General features: G+C 48.4%; 1 protein-coding gene across 4 annotated transcripts; it reads left to right on the top strand.

The window, feature by feature from the left end:
* Positions 1-3,199: 3,199 nt before the first annotated feature.
* On the top strand, positions 3,200-7,729 carry LOC136312809 (mannose-binding protein A-like). 4 transcript variants are annotated; one of them, XM_066242688.1, is made up of 5 exons: positions 3,200-3,365; positions 4,627-4,798; positions 5,182-5,298; positions 6,554-6,628; positions 7,274-7,729. In XM_066242688.1, the coding sequence occupies exons 2-5, from the start codon at positions 4,636-4,638 to the stop codon at positions 7,645-7,647; spliced, it is 729 nt and encodes a 242-aa protein (XP_066098785.1). In that variant the 5' UTR covers positions 3,200-3,365; positions 4,627-4,635; the 3' UTR covers positions 7,648-7,729. The 4 variants fall into 4 exon arrangements, with proteins under 4 accessions (XP_066098785.1, XP_066098786.1, XP_066098784.1 ...); XM_066242689.1 differs by lacking the exon at positions 3,200-3,365 and adding an exon at positions 3,705-3,796; XM_066242687.1 differs by lacking the exon at positions 3,200-3,365 and adding an exon at positions 3,800-3,895.
* Positions 7,730-14,194: the final 6,465 nt, after the last annotated feature.

Raw genomic sequence — 14,194 nt, 5'->3', positions numbered from 1 at the left:
TTGTGTGGCTCCATATAAATTTTTGGAATATTTGTTCTAGTTCTGTGAAATATGCCATTGGTATCTTGATAAGAATTTAGTTAATTCCATAGGCTGTTTTGGGTAGTATGGACATTTTAATGATGTTAATTCTTCTTATCCATGAGTCTACCCAGACCTCTATACCACAACCCAAGCAGCTGACTCCTCAGCAGGGAGTGAGTGCCACAGGGTGGGGTGGTAGGGAGTCCAGAAAGTGGAGTTATTGAATGCCCCCAGGCTGATGCCAATAAGGAGGAGAATGCTCTACCCAAGAAAGATGGCATCTGAGGTGTGGGAGAGTGACTTAGCACAAGGATCTTGGTGGTTGTTTCCTCAGCAGCACTAGTCCTCTTCACCTTCCCTCCACTGGAGCATAGGATGAGTGGCTGTGAATGATATTTTGTGTGTTGGCCCTTTAAGAGGCTGCCTATATCTCTTGCAGCATTCCATCTCTCCCTGGCAGATAGAATCCCTATTGATTTTCACAGCCAGATGTTATGTGGGTGCCTCTTCCTTGCTCTGGAGCTCTGGGCTGGGGAGCCCAGCAACCCATATTCCTCAAGGGGAAACTTTGCAGCTGAGATATCCTTCCAGAATCTCATCCCCTTCCTGTAGGAGCAAGGCCAGCCTTTTTCGTGTCCCTGTCCTTCCTACCTGTCTCAATGTGGCTTCTTCTGTAAATCCTTGGTTATAAGACTTCTCTTCAGCTAGTCTTCAGTTGGTTATTCAGGTTGATTGTACTGTATTATAGTTGTAATTCTAGTCTAGTTCTTGGAAGAGGCGAGTATAACATCCATCTACTCTGCCGCCATCTTTAGATTCTCCCTTGGAGGACTATGTCTGAGCCTTGGCCCCTCAGTCAGCTTTCACTCTGCTTATTTTCTACTTTGTTTGGTGAATTTTTCAAGGTGAACTCAAATTTACCTCATTCCATCTGAGAAAATCCTGAGGTTTTGCCTGAGATAAACTCCTCTATTGCTTTTATGTCCCCATGGTGCACTAGGCTGTGATAAGCTGAGACATTTGAAAAAAAATTGTTCATCTTGACATAAACAGAAAAATTTATTAATGATAATTATAGCAAATAGTAATAATAACATTCATACAAATCTCAGATCTCTGAGAGGACAGACTTGTGGATATACATGTTCTGTGGAGGATCTTTTTCTCCAAAGAGTCAAGGTTTCCTCATTGCCCTTTGCTGATAGTGCACATTCTTCCCTCCTCCTGCCTTGTACTCTCCCTTCTGTACCAGGCCCCCTTCCTCTAAGTCTATAGCACATGTAGGTTTGGTTTTACGTAAGTCACTCAATTTCAGATTTCCACCTTTCCGGGAGGTCTGTTCATTTGCTGTATGGGTTGAATGTTCCTTGTTTTCTGAGCCTTTGGGTCCTTCAAAGTTGTGTCAATGCCACCAGGAAATACAGCCCTGAGAGGGGTCTTCTTTACAATGGGCCCCTCTTAGTGCCTGGCAGACTCCTTTACAACAGGAACCTGGGAGGGCTGAACAGGGCCTGAGGACTTGAGTACACAGGACTGATGACTTTTGAGAAGTCAAAACACCAATTACAAAGCAGAATCAAAGAAAAGTGGCCCTGTTCCTGCACCCCACCAGGGACAAAGCAAACTTTTTGAGTCATTTGATAAGATTAAGTGTTTCAAAGAGTGAGTGTAAGTTTGGGGGAGGGCAAGAATCAAAGTTCATGTCAGGGACTCGAAAAAGTCACCTGATCAGGTTTTAGCAATGAGAACTGGACACACCTGGGAACCCAGGCACAGAGGAGCAACAGACTGGTATGGTTTCTACTCTGCTCATGGCCTGTGCCTCTCACTCTCTCAGGGGGTCCTCTGTGCACCCAGCCCTGGGTTGCACCCTGGAGACAAGGTGAATCAAATGAAGTTCCAGCCCTAAAAAGACAAGAACTCTGAAAAAGTGGTCATAGATGTTCACATGTTCACTCTAGCTGTAGAGAAAGCAAGAGGGTTGCTCTGAGGACATGAGCTGGAGGATTCAGTTCTCCCATTAATACCTATTGAGCACCAACTCTTTGTCCAGGCGCTCGTCTCGGTGGGGATACCACAGCTGAGGAATAAGACGTTTGTTCCCATTCTAAAGGAGTCAGGTGGTCAGTAAACACGCAACCAAATAAAGAAGATTATTTTACATAGAGATAGAGACAGAGAATGCGAACAGAGAATTACAATTTCACTACCGAAGCTACTTAAAGTTACGTGGTTAGGGAAAGCCCTTTCTCCAGAGATAATATTTAAGCTGAAATCTGAATCACAACAAACAATTCTGCAAAGATAGAGGGAAGTGTCCTAGTCTTTGAACAGCTAATGCAAATGCCACATTCAGCTGTGAATGTACAGGAAGTTACCTACAAATACTTCTGTTTGTGCTTAGCCCTGTGAGCATCCAAGGAAGATATTTGATAAATGTTCTGAATGAGGTGAGCCAGTGTTACTGTAAAGCAAACAAATGGAAGGGTGAATTAATTAGAACAAGAGGCGGAGGCGTGTGCCCGTGAGTGTGTACACATGCACACAAGTGCACACGTGAGCAGGGTTTTGTTTCGTAGAATGTCTGTGTATGTCTTTTTTATAAAAAAAAAAGTATCTGTAGGGAAATATCCTGAGAGTCTGAGATTCTGGAGGACCAGTTGCCAAGCTAGGAAAGTGGATGCATGGAAGAGAGGGGTGGCAGGAGGAGTTTAGGGCAGGAGTCGGGAACCTATGGCTCGCGAGCCAGATGTGGCTCTTTTGATGGTTGCATCTGGCTTGCAGACAAATCTTTAATAAAAAAATAATAATAACGTTAAAAATATAAAACATTCTCATGTATTACAATCCATTCATTTCCTACCAGTCATGTTCATGGTTGCGGGTGTCTGGAGCCAATCACAGCTGTCCTCCGGAACAACACCAAATTTTTATTGGATAATGCATAACGTACACGGGTCGTTGTATGGGTCTCACGAAATTACATTTTAAAATATGTGGCGTTCATGGCTTTCTCAGCCAAAAAGGTTGCTGACCCCTGGTAGGGTATTAAAGTTGAGAGCTGCCCAAGGCTGGGGAGCCCACCAGCAGCCCTGGAGAACTTCCCAGCATTCAGCAGTTCTAAGGATAGTTGTTTATTAACCTGGGTTGAAGGCCAGTCTAGCACTGTCCCTGGTCACCAGGCTAGTTGGGCATGACTTTGCTGTGGCATCTGCCAGAGGCCTGGGTTGGAGGACAGCTTCCCTGCCACAGCCTTCATGCTCTGAGGAGGCCCTAGTAGTCATTTCTGGAGGACAGAGACGGAGTCCTGGGCCAGAAGTCTGGCCGCTGACTTGATCAGGGTAAGGTCCAGGCAGGGTCTTTGCTGCGGTTGTCAGGCCCACTCAGGGCTTCCATATTGTCCTTCTTGGATCCAGTTAACCATCTGCATACTGAAGGATTGTCTTTTGAATCAAAGGGAAGAATGAAAGTGTGATGTGTTTGAGCCTGGCTTTGTCCTCCAGCATAATCAGGGAAAGGAGGGAAGAAAGAAGATAGAAAAAGGGAAGGTGGAGAAGAATGTTATCAAGTTTGCTTTCAACTCACTACCTCTCACTGAGTCCTGGAGGAAAGGAAGGGTTAAGGGAGCTGGGAGGGTAGGCAGATGAGTTGTTATGCAACAAGGGCCAGTACCTTTGGGATTAGCAGCCAGAGAAGAGCAAGGGAGAGGCCCATGGGGCTGGGCTGCCAAGGCTTCCTGGAAGAGGAGCCAGGTTGAGCAAAGGCTGGAGGGGTATCTGACGGCTGGATGGGGCACAGGGCTGGGGAGGACTCTGGGGCAACATGCAGACAATCCTGCCAGGAGCAGGAGCTGAAATCCTGCCGGGCTGGTGTGAGCAGAAATCATGAGAGCCTCAGTTCTGTTAAAAAAAAAAAAAAGCGCCTCAGAGTAGAAAATCTCAAACCAAGAGAAGAAAACAATTGAAGTTTAATGTGGCCTGGATCGATGTAGAGACTTTAGACAAAATGACAGGCTTTTGGGGAAACAGCTGTGGTTCTGAGAGTAAAATAGGGATTTTTATGTGTAAGGAGAGAATGGCTATCATAAACCAGGTCCAGCCACTAAATGGGCCTTGTAGGATATCAAGTCACCTGCCATAGGGTCCAGAGGAAGGGGAAGAAGAGTGAAACTGAGGACTACTTTGTCCTCAAACAATGGAGTCAAGAGAGGATCCAAAGCTCACACTAGCAATGAGCTTGCCTTTGTGCGGGGTTACCAGGAACAGAGCTACTTTGTCATGTCCAGACCCCGTGGGTTCTTCTGCATAGGGGCTGCTTAACCCCAAAGCCTTGTACCCACAGGGGCACTGGAGGCCCAGGGAGAAGAGGCTCCTATTACATACAGTCCTCTGGCATCTACCTTTGCTTTAGCATTGATCTAATTCTAACATGCTTTCTTCGTCTCTCTCCTTAGTAGCCTGGGAGTGACTCAGAGTTAGGGGTTGTGAATTTCCCTGTGTCTGCAGAGGGAGTGAGCACAGGGTCCCACACACCAGAGTGGTGGCGAGCGCTGACTAAACAAGATGTGATGACATTAATTTCTTCAATTTCCTCCGCTACCAGGTGAGGACCATGCTCCAGTTTTTAGCACTTCCTGTCGTTCTGTGTGTGGTGACAGTGTCCTGCTCAGAAACGCAAACCTGTGAGAATGCCCAGAAGACCTGTTCTGTGATTACCTGTGGCACCCCAGGCAGAGATGGGCGAGATGGACCCAAGGGAGAAAAAGGAGAACCAGGTACAGGAGGCTGGTCTGCCTTCTTCGCTCTTCACCTCCAAGAGCAGAATGCTCCCGGGTAAGGGATCTAGCACAGAGCCAGCAGGCTCACCATTCACTATGATGGGCCGTGAATAACTCTGAATATTCTCGGACAACATCATTCTCTCCAAATCAAAGGTGCCCCTGTGCTTCTCCTGAACCTCACATTTCCACATGGGAATTGGTGGATGGGTGTCCTGTCCGCCCAGGAAGCTGGCCCTGGGGTGTAGGAGTATCTTCCTTTTTCAGGTCACCACTGTTTTACCGGTGCTTTCTGGAGTCGATGTGAATCTAGTATAGAGTTTTTGGAGGAAAAGAATGAGCAACAGACACCGGATCACATTTCCTTTGTTTCTCAACAGGACAAGGGCACAGAGGCTTGCAAGGCCCTCCAGGGAAACTGGGGCCTCCGGGAAACACAGGGGCTCCTGGGGTTCAGGGAACAAAGGGCCAGAAAGGCGATCGTGGAGACAGTTCAGGTAAGGAGCTCATCCCAGCACACTGTGGGGTCAGAGGAGCCAAGGCCTGGGAACTCGAGGGCTGGGTGGCAGGCGACCCTTCTGCTGAGCCGTGGGCAGATGCTCACCCCCTCACCCAGCACTCTCACCCTCACTCTCACTCCTCCCAGTCGTACCTGGGGCCTGAGGAGGTTCCCACAGGGCCTGAGCGCAGACGCCCAGCCCTGCCCGCCCCCCAGCACGCGGGTGCCAGGGACACCAGCTCTCCTTCATGGAACAGCCCAGGGTGGGGCTCCAGGGTGCAAGGAGGAAGTGGTTCTCTCTCTCACAGTCTGTTGTCACAGGTGGCATGAAAATGTTCCACTTTGTAAGACCCCTGGGGCAACAAAGTAATTAATGAAATAATTGAATCAAGTAACTAATTCAGAGTGAAATAAAGTAACTAGTAATAACAAAAGAAAAATTATGACCTCACATTAATATTTGTCTGATGGCCTGTCACAGCAATAAAAACATTAAGAAGTTCATCAGGAATAAGAAATGAAAGAGAATGATTAAGAAAAATTTTCAAAAGGAAGAATGAGTTGCTTATAATTATAATATTGCAATATTTAAGCAGTACGTGAAGAAAAGGATCCAGCCCTGGCCAAAAAGCTCTGTTGGTTAGAGCATTGTCCAGAAGCACAGAGGTTGTGGGTTTGATCCCCAGTCAGGGCACACACAGGAACAGATCATTGTTCCTGTCTTTCCCTCTCAATCTCTCCCTTCCTCTCTTGCTAAAATCAAATTAAAAAACAAAACAAAAATATAAACAAACCAAAAATAAGCTGTACTTAAGAAAAAAAGGATGCAGAGCTATAGTTACAGTTATTGTTATTATTACTAGTTTCAGAGTTATCATTTATAAGAGTTATAAATTATATCTGAGAAGGCAGGAATACAGGTGTTATTTTTTTTTAATCCCTTTGCTTCTTTATGCTTTATTTTTCTGGAATAGGTATATTTCTTAATATGCTTTTTTTTTTTCCAAATTTTCTGCTCTCTTACTCTGTCTGCTGAAGGCCCACGGTCAAGGCACATATGAGAAAGCAGTCAATGAACAACTAAGGTGTCGCAACGAAAAACTAATGATTGATGCTTCTCATCTCCCTCTGTTCTTGTCTGTCTGTCCCTATCTATCCCTCTCTCTGACTCTCTGTTTCTGTAAAAAAAAAAAATCTGCTCTCCAATTTAGGGTTTTTTTCTCAATAAATGCCCTCTCCCTCTTGCTTTTCAGTTGCTGAGACTAAGCTGGCTAACTTAGAGAGAGAGATAAGGCACCTGAAATCCGAACTGGACTACACCAAAAAATGTAAGCCTTTGTTCAGCCCTCGTGTGTTCCTGGATCTCACCTTCTTCAGAGCATGCTGGGTTTTCAGGAGGGCGGAGAGAACTCACACTTGTGAATACTTACCATATCCCAGCACCTGGGCTAAACTGGCATTTTGTCATAATATGGTTTCATTCAATCCTTTCACCACCACTATTTGTAGGTATTATACATATTTTATTTACAGGTGAGAGACAATAGGTCCAGGAACTGTAGCTAATTCATTCGCCATCACGCAGCTGGGAAGTAGCAAAGGCAAGATCGCATGGAGGTCTGCTGACTCCAGACTCTTTGCTCCTTGTTCAGCAGCAGCCAGTGTTGTCAGGTGGCTATCCATGCCTCTTTCTTATCCTGCTGTCCAAGCCCAAGTATACTTCCCTATGTCCACCTACACTGGGACAGCTTGCAACTGATGACTGTCTCAAGAGTAGGATAACATGGAGAGGCCAGCTTCTCTGCCAGGGCCTTGCTCTACAACTGAGGAGCTCTTCCATACGAGGCTCTGACCTCAGGTGATGGAGCACAGGCTCTTTGTCAGTCCTGAGTTCCCAGCCAAGGGCTTTCTCACCTACTGTCCTGGGCTGGGCTCCAAGCCAAGTCAACCCCACCCACCTTCTGTGATTTCAGTGCAAGCCTTCTCCTTGGGCAAAAGATCTGGAAAGAAGCTATATGTGACCAATGGTGAAAAGATGCCTTTTTCCAAAGTGAAGGCTCTGTGCACTGAGCTCCAGGCTACTGTGGCCACCCCCAGGAATGCCGTGGAGAACAAAGCCATCCAGGATGTGATCAATGACTCTGCCTTCCTGGGCATCACAGATGAAGTGACCGAAGGCCAGTTCGTGTATGTGACGGGACAGAGGCTGACCTACAGCAACTGGAAGGAGAATGAGCCCAATGACCATGGCTCAGGAGAGGACTGTGTGATCCTTCAGAAAAATGGGCTCTGGAATGATATCTCCTGCTCTTCCTCCTTCCAGGCCGTCTGTGAATTCCCAGCCTGACGAGGCAGGCTCCTCACCCCCTCCCTGGCTCTCTGCCGAGCTCTCTGCCTCTCCAAAAGAGAATTCGGTGATGGTTTTCTCATGCGCAGTGTTGACTCACTCATTCATGGCGGTGGCTGGTGAATGAAGGGATGTGTTTGATTGTAGGATGAGGAAGTGAAAACAGGTTAACAGTGGAACATGAGGGTTTCTGGTCCAGTTTGTGGCAAAGGACACTGTCTTGCTTAAGAGCACAGCATTGGGTCACTGTCAAGCATGAACAGGACCCAGTCAAACCCTTGTTCAGCAAGGACACTGTGGCCCGCCAGAGACCAATGGAGGCCGTATCTGTGTCGGAGTCGGCAGCACATCTCCGCCTCCAAGAGACCCAATTCCTTTTTGTCCATGCGTTGCCGATACTTGACACCATACTCTCCTGCCCTAGTACTTCCCATGGCCAGCCCAGCCCAGCCCTATCAATGACGTGGATGGCATCTTTAGTTATTGATGAGCTGCACCAGAAAACCCTTCCCACCAGACTGTAGCACCTGGCAGTATCCAATGCTGACATTAGAACATCCAAACCTATAGAGAGTTTTTATAAAAGCTTATTTGAACTAAATAGAGGATATGCCTGGAAGCAAAACAACAGACTGAGAACATGCTTCTCAGAATGACATTTTGCAGCTTCTTTTATGCATTTGGAATTAAGGAGGGAATGTAAGGAAGATTCCATGGTGGGAGAGAAAGCAAGGTGGGGTGGGTTGTAGGACAGTAATGAGACTATGTGCTGTCTTGAGGGTGGTTTCTCTCTCCCTCTTTTGTGTGTGTGTGTATGTGTGTGTGTGTGAGTGACAGAGACAGAGAGAGGGACAGATACAGACAGACAGACAGAAAGGAGAGAGATGAGAAGCATCAGTTCTTCTTTGCGGCCTGACCAGGTGGTGCTGCAGTGGATAGAGCATTGGACTGGAATGTAGAGGACCCAGGTTCAAATCCTTGAGGTTGCCAGCTTGAGCACAGACTCATCTGGTTTGAGCGGGGACTCACCAGCTTGAGCCCAAGGTTGCTGGCTTGAGCAAGGGGTCACTAGCTCTGCTGTAGCCCCCAGTCAAGACACATATGAGAAAGCATTCCTGCAGGGTGATCTTCCTTGGAGTCCTACAGCTCTGCTGTTCTCACTTTCAGCCATGCCCAAGCCAGAGGATGGGGACTTGGGGTACCAGTTAATGGCCTAGCATTCACATTCTCCAACCTCCATCCTGCCCTGAACCAGCCTGCCTCCCTTCTGTGTGGCTGTCAGAGACCCAGCAGCACCAGGGTCACAGTCAGACCCTGGACTCCACCTGTGTACACGGCAGGGGACCTCTGACCTGGAATGTTGTTTGCTCACAATTGTGTAACTGATCTCTGCTTTAGAATCTACCAGGAATTGTGTGTGTGTGTGTGTGTGTGTGTGTGTGTGTGTGTGTGTGTGTTTCTCATTAACCAGGAAGAGACCGCATGTCATCACAGGGCCTGGGATGGAGATGTCAGGAAGTGGACTCTGTAAAGTGATGTCCCAGTGACCCTAAGTGGCTGATGGAGTGCTAGGAAGGGAAGAGGAGCTCAGGGTAGGGGTCCATCTGGGAAGGAATGCTCCCAACCCTGGTCACAACCTGTGTGCACAGGAAACTGCATCTCTAGCTGTGACTGTCTTCTCCAGGCAAACACGGGGTCCTGCTAATAAGAAGTGGGGTACAAGTAGCTATTTATTAGGCAAACAAATGCCTTTGGTTGTGCTAGTCAGTGCCAACCATGCCCAGCTGCCCTGTCCTGGCCAGCAGAATGCTGGTGCCACCTGGTGTGGCACAGCAGAATTGCTGAAAGGCTTCACAAAATCCTTGGATCATTTAGTTCCACTCTGAACACAGTGAATCAAAATCTCAGAGATCTTCATCTTTGGGAAGCCCCTCAGGCGTCCCCAAACTACGGCCCGCGGACCGCAATTTGGCCCCCTAAGGCCATTTATCCAGCTCCCGCCGCACTTCCAGAAGGGGCAACTCTCTCATTGGTGGTCAGTGAGAGGAGCACTGTATGTGGGAGCCCTCCAATGGTCTGAGGGACAGTGAACTGGCCCCCTGTGTAAAAAGTTTGGGGACCCCTGCAGGTGATCCCGATGTTTGACCAATTTGGAAAACTACTGCAGAAAACCCACAATCACCATAGCGGCTTTCTGCCTGCCTCTCACCTTTGCAGGGAACCCCAGCGGCCAGGAGGCCACAACTTCTCTGTCCTTGTTGGTCCTTCATGAGGTGAAGTGGGTGTGCTTAACTCCACAGTGTCCGAGCCCAAATCATCTCCATCTACTGATGAGCGTCTCACTAAGTAAAAAGCACCTGCTGACCCAAATTCTTCCCTCTGCATTTCTGAGCATTCCGGCTCCCTGATCAGGCAGTGGGTGTGGGGCTGAACAGCCCTGGGGAGTGTCCGAGAAGGTGAAGCACTGAGTGGGGAATTGTGTGTACATGAATTTGAGGGTCATAGTGCATGTGTGAGCATGTGAGTTTCTGCAGAAAACCCAACAGACCCAATGCTTAAAATTCTCAGCACCCTGCAGTAGAGGCCTCAGGCCCTGCCTTCCCTGGAGCATGTATCCAGGTGCTGTTCACTGCACACTTCCCATGGAGGAGCACTGGCTTGAGGTGGTCCCAGGAGCTCTGGGTATGAGTGTTTGGTCATGGACAGAGTCCACAAGTGGCCCTGAGCTGTACACTAAAACCCCTAGGGTTCAACAGAGATTGTGTGGGTGATAACATGATCCATCTCCTATCAGTCTTGACTATTATTGTCACCATTGTCCTCCCTGCAAAGTCTCTATCTGACCACAGAATCGAGAACTACTCTGACACCAGTTATCATAACAACACCGTTTTCTTTTCTTTTTTTTTTTATTTTTCCAAAGTTAGAAGCGGGGAGGCAGTCAGACAAGGCTCCCACATGTGCCTGACTGGGATCTACCCAGCATGCCCAACAGGGGGCGATGATCTGCCCATCTGGGGTGTTGCTCCATTGCAACGGGAATCATTCTAGTGCCTGAGGAGGAGGCCATGGAGCCGTCCCCAGCACCCAGGCCAACCTTGCTCCCATGGAGCCTTGGCTGTGAGAGGGGAAGAGAGAGACAGCGAGGAAGGGGAGGGGGAGGGGTGGAGTAGCAGATGGGCGCTTCTGCTGTGTGCCCTGACTGGGAATCGAACCCAGGACTTCCACATGCTAGGCCAACGCTCTACCGCTGAGCCAACCGGTCAGGCCCGTTTTATTTTCTTATAAGGGATTATAGACATCTGAAATCATCCTGACCATTTACTTGTTTGAGTTGTGTCTGGTTAGCAAAGTCCTTAAGAGCACTCTGGAGCCACACTGCCTGGGGTCAAGCTCTGGCTCCAGCGCATTGCAGCTGTGAGGCCCTGAGCAGACACAGATGTGTGCTTTAGTTCCGTTCCTGGTGAAATAGGGATGCTGACAGTGCCCACCTCACAGGGCCGTTGTGAGAAAGACGTGAACTGATGGAAGTCAGCAGCCAGGACAGCACCGGCCTGCAGTAAGTGCCACCCAAGCACAAGTCCTCATAGTTGTTGGGGTTAGTGTGACAAACTATGCCATACTATGAAGTCCCAGGGCCTCTGAAAGAGCTGGGACCACGCCACTCTCAGTAACTACCGAATGAATACGAGTTGACAAATGAATGAATTGCAGTCTTCCCCTAAAATGTGAGACCCGTTTCCCTTCTCTGGAGCTCGACTCAGCTCCAACCTGGATCCAAGACAGAAGCAGCTAGACTTATTTTGGAATCGGCTCTGGGCACAGTCTCCTTTCTCAGCTGAGTGGGTTCAGTTGTGCAAGAGCTGCAACCTCACGGTGCCCTCTGCTGGTGACTCTAGGACTGGACTGGAAAACTGAGACTCACATGGGGGCCAGGTGAGGGTGGGGTCTCTTGAGCCCCTTCTCTGTCACTGCAGATGCTCCTGCTTCCCCCCCTCCCCTTCTGCCCTGGGTGCTACACCCACGTAGCATACCTTTTCTAAATGCCCCTGGGCTGTGGGGCCTGCTCCAGACGCACGCTCCCACTGGATGACCATAGGGCCCTCTTGTCCAGCAGCCCAGGTGCTGGAGGAACTTTCTGCTCCTTGTCTGTGTGTCTGTCTCATTTCATACCTTCCCTGTGAGCTCTTCAGAGCAGGACCCATTCGCCATCCCCGCCCCCTGCTTGTCTGCCCCTCTCAGATCTCTTGCTAGAGTCCCTGCAAGGACAGGACTGGCGCAGCGGAGGCTGCATGCACGCACATCTCCCTGAGCTATCTCTGTGAACTTTGCGGTATCTCTGGGAAGTCCAGTCAGAATTAAGGCCTAGGCTTCCACCAAACCCTACCCCTTGCCATCAGCAGGGAGAGGTTCTAGACTCTAAACTGGTTTTCTCTAAACCAGCTTCTTTTGGAGAACATTGCTAAGTGTTTACTTACGATCTTGGTGGTGACTCCACATTCTCTCAAAAGTTTAGAAGAATTCAGGCTGAGGACCTGTAACTAAGTAAACTTGAGACACTGTCTAGGGATGTGTGAGGACAGCAGAATAGGAGCCCAGAGAGAGAGGGCGGGATCTGCTGCAAGTCTCAAATGGAGATGACATTGTCGGAACTCTGTCGTTGGGCTTCCTGGAAGCCCAGCCGATGGAAGCTCCGGGATTCTTGCAGAGGTCCCAGAGGTGGCTTCACTTGGCTCTCTGCTGAAGCTCAGGGGACCCCCTACTTGGGTTCCCGAGGTCATGCGGAGCAGTGCCCTCTTAAGCCAAGGATGGCATCTCCAGCAATGTGCTGCCCCTCTACTACCCCATGTCACTGGCAGACATAGCAAATCAACTACCTCCTACTCAGCCTGGATGAGACCCTAGAAGCCTTTTAACCCTGCAGTTATTACCAAGGGATCTGAGACTGGAAAAGAACTTGTCCAGCTCTGCCTGGTATTTCTGCCAAGTTCAGCGTCTTGTTCACTTAAAAAACTATGTCACTGGCAATCACAAAACTACTATCAGATTCCATATGGAATGCCATCCAATTGATCTCAGATGATCTTGTTTTCCATGCATTTGCTCAGGATTCAAGTGCTGGATTATGCAAAAATGCACTGGTGAGTGCTTCTGTTATCACCATGGCAAGACAAAAGAGGGAGTTTCAGAACTGTGCGCTGGCCCTCACCTGCGACACAGGTCACAGGCCTGCCTTCAAAAGTTTTCTCTTATTGAAATATTGACCAAAAAAAAGTAAAATACACCACAAGATAACTGCTATTAGCCATACAGAGGCCGAAGAGTCACAACTAGATTGAACAATAATGAGTGTCTTGATCTCTGAGCTGCTTGCTGATTGCACAGAGAGATGGCTCCCCTTTATTCTCCAGTTAAAAGATGTTACAGTCATCCACTTATTTCAGATATACTTGCGCAGCACCTCTCTTGGGTGCAGGAACACAATTCTACAGCTCATCCCTAATGTTAAGGACAGGCAGGGCTGTCGCATCTATGAGGATATGACCAGGGGCCTGGATAAATATTTGACTTCTAAATTAATATTTTGTTCCCCTTAATAGATACCTGGTTTCTTGGCTCTAGTTTATAACACACAGCTAACTTGAAAAGGTCAGGCACATCATTAAACTTGAATTAAGGACATCAAAAAGATAAGAGTGGTTGAAAGAGCCTTGAACTTAAGCAACTCAGTTGTCAGGGATTTCAATCAAGGGAATTCAGAACACAGACAGGATCCTAAAAGAGCAAACATCAAGCACTCCCCACAATCAGTTCTCTGTGGGATGTGGGCTGGTTTAGTGGCAGGAGGGCTGAGAATCAGGAGGTAATTTGAGAATATACCGTTAAACTGAAAGGGGCTTTTGTATGAAACTGCTGTGGTTGTCACCTTCCAGACATGGAAGGATCCCCGTGGGCTCCCGTGATGTCACCTGGCACTGTGAGGATCGTAACATCTCCTGAGATGTAAGAGTCACAACAGTCCTGGCTTCCCTGGGCACCTAGGTTCCTAAGCTAGAGACCACGGATACTATGGTTGGGGTGGGCGGATACTGTTTAAGACTTGTGTTGACCTCTGCCCATGATGTGAGTGCAGGAGAGGTCTCTGTTGAGGCCAGAATTTTCTGAGATCCTTGCCTTGGTCCTCTGCTTTAGTCAGGCTGTGCCTACAGAGTCCAATGACCCTCCTTTTTTGTCCTCTGTGCTGGAGAGCAACCAGAGCCCAAGTGGAGGTCGATCTAAAGCTTCTTCCTGGATGAGGGGTCTCACATGCGTGACCTTTATCATCATTGGAGACAGTTTTTCTGCCTCCTGATTCCCATAGTTCTTCCATTTTCTCCTTCAGTTTTGTCAAAGAACAGGTTTGGCTTAAATACTGGGATGGGCACTGGTCACTTATAGAGGGCCTGCCCAGACCATCATGACTGTGCACGGGTCCCACAGGCCATACTGTCCTGTGTGGTCAACCCAGGTTTAGCTTAATGGACCACAGGTGGGCATCTGAGACAGG

Source organism: Saccopteryx bilineata, chromosome 9 (assembly GCF_036850765.1).
Source record: "Saccopteryx bilineata isolate mSacBil1 chromosome 9, mSacBil1_pri_phased_curated, whole genome shotgun sequence".
Classification (NCBI taxonomy): domain Eukaryota; kingdom Metazoa; phylum Chordata; class Mammalia; order Chiroptera; family Emballonuridae; genus Saccopteryx; species Saccopteryx bilineata.
This window is presented reverse-complemented; position numbering and strand designations above follow the sequence as displayed.